The sequence below is a fragment of the Chaetura pelagica genome, unplaced genomic scaffold (assembly GCF_000747805.2).
Source record: "Chaetura pelagica isolate M959 unplaced genomic scaffold, ChaPel_1.0 scaffold117, whole genome shotgun sequence".
In the NCBI taxonomy this organism is placed as follows: Eukaryota; Metazoa; Chordata; class Aves; order Apodiformes; family Apodidae; genus Chaetura; species Chaetura pelagica.
In genome coordinates, this window is record NW_009954185.1 from 460,249 (window position 1) to 464,783 (window position 4,535).

Here is a 4,535-nt window from a genome sequence, read left to right on the forward strand (position 1 = left end):
CACTGCTTGAGATACCCATTTTACACAAACTATAAGCATACCTCTCAAACCAATAACCTCAGACCTAAACCAGCACACAGGTCTTCAAAAGGAGGAGAGAAATCCTCCTCATTAGAGACATGCTGCACATTGACTGGTTACATAAAAAAGCTTGGAGGCAAATGAAAAAAAAAAAAAAAAAAGCAATAGCTTCTTAATTACTGTATCAAGTTTGTAAGCAAAATGGCAGGCAGGGGATTGCCCTTCGCTGCAGTCCTCCTGCCATAGGGGCACACAGAGCTCGGGGGAGCATGGTCCTCATGAGACACAAGACACAAAGCTTGCATCAGCAGAGAAACCCTTCACAGCAGCACCTCTCCCAAGGCTCAGGCACTGCTACCACGCAACTCTGCGGCACTGCTGACTTTCCTAAAACAACCTCTCATTACAACTTCTGTGAACATCACAAGACCTGCCCAGGTAAGAGCCAGGACTGGCAGTCTGAGATGCAAAAGATTTTAACTTCTCTAACATTTTCTGAAATTTTCCAACTCAAGATGCAGGATATGCATCACCTGATTGTAGTGATAATTAACAGGAGATTGCGGTAAAAGTGCCATGAAAATGAGGGACAGATGTCTGAAAAGAACTGAAAAAAGAAGCTCAGAGAAGTTATTAAGCTAGGCTAAAAATGAGAGGGAACATTTTCTTAAATGGCCTCATTTGCCTTATGGTACAAATACTTTCAGGATTCACGCTGCCACGTACTTCTCCCAGCCAGGAGAGTTTACTTTTGAAAAAGAGGAAAGGTGGAGATTAACAGATGACAACTGATTTTGGCAGGTGGGGCTCTGAGAAGACATATTAACTATTAGAAGGGTTTGCAGCTCTAAATCAGTGAGCAAAAAGATCCTGTACTAAAAAAACATTATTTAATTGACCTACAGTGATGACAGGCTTTAATATTTTCTCACAGGTAATAACTAGTTGCAGAAAAGAAGAGGCCTTAGGCCTTTAACTAAATTGGTCACCTTAAAGCTATGAAATGCCCCACCCAGCACTAGTTATTACTATTATAACAGTAACAACGAAATCAAACATAACAGCTGTTATTCTCTGACTGCTGCCTTGCCAAGGCTGGTATTTTGTTTGATATGAAATAAAGAAAGAGGCTTAATCAACTTAACATTGCACTTCATTTTGAAAATCTTTTGCTATTATCTGAGTAAAACTCAAGTTTCGACAAGTTGTGAAAACAACTCTGTGTTTCCAGTTTCCCAATTTCCAGCATTTATACCTTACACAGTGTTTCTGTGTCTGTGGCAAAGGCTAAACCAGGGATATGCCCATAGTTTTTATGTTATGTGATGCCCCCACTTGGACTGTCCCTGTGACTACCCCTGTAGGTGCCTTTTCTGTCTTCTACCATCCTTGCCTGTTGTTTATATGGGCTTTCAGGCAGCCAAAGCAAGAGGCTTTTACGTCCAGGATCTAGCAACATCAGCAGGTGGTCTCCAAATCAGGTGAGTCACCTCTTACTAGTTCTATTTTTGAAACAATAAAATAGGTTTGATTCTGTGCCACCATGCTTGGTGAGATAAGAAACTGGAGCATCACAATCGGCCATCTGTTCAATGCACAGCCGGAAAGCATTCACCTACACCCAAGTGAGGGCTCTGACGACTGCCTGCCAGGAGCTAGGGAAGCCCCAGATATGGGCTAATTGAAGGGGTCTGCAGCCAGCTATCTTCATATTCAACCCGGGTGTACTGCTGATGGAAATTACAAGCGGATTACAGGCTCTGGCACATCATGGTCTAGCCAGATCCAAACAAAAGCATGTGGTGATAAGGACAGCGTGCTGCACACTAGGACCTGAGATCTCTCTGGACCCCATTGCTTTATCAAAAAGTTGCTGATAAGCTACCAAGTACTACAAAACTCCACATCTTTCCTAGAAATTATCGTTTTTCTCAGTTGTGTTTAAAAAGCCTTTTATCATTTCCAGCTCTTCTGTTTGTTTTTATTTGGGTGTAAGAGTGTTTCGTTCTCTTTAAATCAGATCACAGGGCCCGACTGTTTCTAGCTCCAGGTCTCCCTAATGCTGCTAATCTCCTATTAACAGCCTACTGACACAGAATAGACCACAGAAAAGACTGATTGCCAGCCCTTTGGCCCTGTGACCGTGTGCTGGTCAGATCTGGATTAATACTTGAGGCGATTTACCTCAGGAGGCCTTGTTACAGGTGCCTGTAACTCAACTCTCTTTGAAGTGCCTGGCAGTAGCAGGAGGTGGGGAACCTGTGAATCCACAGCTGAGGCAGACACAGACAAGGCCCCTCTGAAATGGACTTTTCTATCAAAAATTAGGATGAGAGCAGCAAAAAAATGCTTGGCTTCAAATATAAGGCAAGGAGCCGAGCATCAACATCCCACCTGGGACACAAAATCTACTACAATGCTCCCTCTTACTATCTGCCACTGACAGCAATTTTGTTTGCCTTTAGCATTTCTGGTTACTAGAAATTGTTAGCCAGGAGCACAGGCAAACACACTGGCTTCCTCCAGTGTTTGTCTAGCAGCATAGCCCTGCTGCATAGGGTTAATCTGGGTACAAGGGTGACCATTTCAGCTTTAAAACCAGTTCAAGCTGTTCACATTTAAGGAAAGATGGAAAACCAGCATCATTCTTATTTGGCAATAAGTGTCCACGTGAGAGTTTGGTTCAACAACCCTAACAGCCTCAGGCTCCTCTCCAGGCAAATACCTCCTGTATTTGCAACACTGTGCTGACTCTGCTGCTCCATGACCCTACATAGCAGGAGGAGGGTGCTGGGATGACGGATCAGGCTGACCAGCTGCACTTGACGTCACCCAGCAGAAAAGGGTCCACACGCTGCATCTGGGCCACACTGGGAATATGCCCGAGTGCTGGGGAGAGAAATGGAGGCACTGCCTACAACCACATCAATCTCTGAAGCTTCTTGTGTGCCCAAGTCTGGAGCTACAGCATCTCTTGTGTCTACTAAGATGATTCTATTTCAAAATTATTTCATTCTGCTTGTTAACATATTGCCAGTAAAACAGGTAATTGTTCCCAGCCTGAAGTTAAACAATCCAGTTACTGAGTTACTATTATTTGCAGGTCAGAGGTTTGGCCTTCGAGGCACCACACTGTCCCCTCTAGGAAGAGGGGTGAAGTACAAAAACATTCTACCATGCCTTACAGAGAAATTAATCACAGCTATAACTACGGTTACTATAAGGCTGCTTGTTCCACCTCAGCGTCTTAAACCACCACACTGCAACTCATACAGATCTTCTGTTTAGAGCAACCCCGACCTCTCCCCGAGGCTTCTCTGCCTCTAACATAACTGCACGAGTGTTGCAGCTTGCGTGTCTTTCCACAGGCCCGTATTAACAAGGAACATCTGCAAGGAAACAGGATCTGACTCACTGCAGCAACTGTTCCTGCTGCTCACTTCCCCACCTGAAACAACAGTCCCCTTCTTCAAAAGTCAGCTCCAGCACCGCAGCAGCCAACTCCAACATCACCAGTGCAATGCTCTGCTGCCCTTCTAAGGGACTGAATATGCTTGGCTGCTCTCCATGAAATAAAGTCTTGAAAACTACCTTTGCCTATTGCAAACTTACCTTGTTTTTGTGCTGTCTTACTCCTCTCCTGAGTGTCAGTGGGGAGTATCCAGCCAGTGTGAGTCTCTTTAAAAATTGATTCCTTATCCATATTTGGGAATTTGTGCTGGGCATTAGCTGGTACGAGACATGTTCTTCCCACAATGCACTTTGGGACTTGTAGTTCCCAAAAAGGAATGTTGTTTTCCAAATGGCAACTGCCAAGCAACAGAAAGAGGAGACTAAGATGCCTTTACCCCTGCCTTTCCTCTAGCTGCTGGATCTTTCCTTTTACAACATTTCTGTGCTGTGGTTTTGCTTTACCCAGCCTGAATCCTCCAGGAACTTCTTCCACAGCTGATGGCACAGCGTCTGAGCCCCTTGTTTGCGCTGCCCTGCTGAAGTGGCTGCTGCAGTGTCCTGCCACCGTGAGGAGCAGGTGTGTGGCCCTGCCTCCTGCAAACACATACTGGTAGAGCGAGAGTTATGAAGAAGTTTTTAATCCTGCGCTCCAAGCTTTCTTCCTTTCTTCCAACGCTGAAACGGCATAGAAACTCCTCTTTAGAAGATGCATTTGACCTTTTAGCACATTCTCTATTAGCATATGATTGTTAAATTAAAATATTATAGATGGGGGTCAGCGTAAGAGCATATAAAAACCCTGCTTGTCCTGTGGAGATTTATTTTTGAAGACAGTTTGCACTGATTGCCGTAATTACCCTGTAACCAAGACACCCTATACTGTTTTCAAACAACAACTCAAGAGGCACGCGGGTCGCTGCCTGCAGGGCAGTGCTGGAAATGCTGTTGTTTTCCCCAAACTCCAGCGTCATGTGCTCACACCTCGGGCACGGGGCGACCGAGGAACAGGCCCCGGAGGAGGCCGGGGGAGGAACGCGCTGCTCCTCCCGCCCGGGAGCCTG

General features: G+C 45.3%; 1 protein-coding gene across 1 annotated transcript in view; it reads left to right on the forward strand.

Annotated features, from left to right (window-relative positions):
- The first annotated feature begins 1,425 nt into the window (after positions 1–1,425).
- PEX26 (peroxisomal biogenesis factor 26) overlaps positions 1,426–4,535 on the forward strand; it is a 7,473-nt gene continuing 4,363 nt past the window's right edge. Inside the window, 1 exon segment of the mRNA XM_010002996.1 lies at positions 1,426–1,502. Coding sequence (XP_010001298.1) covers positions 1,426–1,502 — 77 coding nt within the window.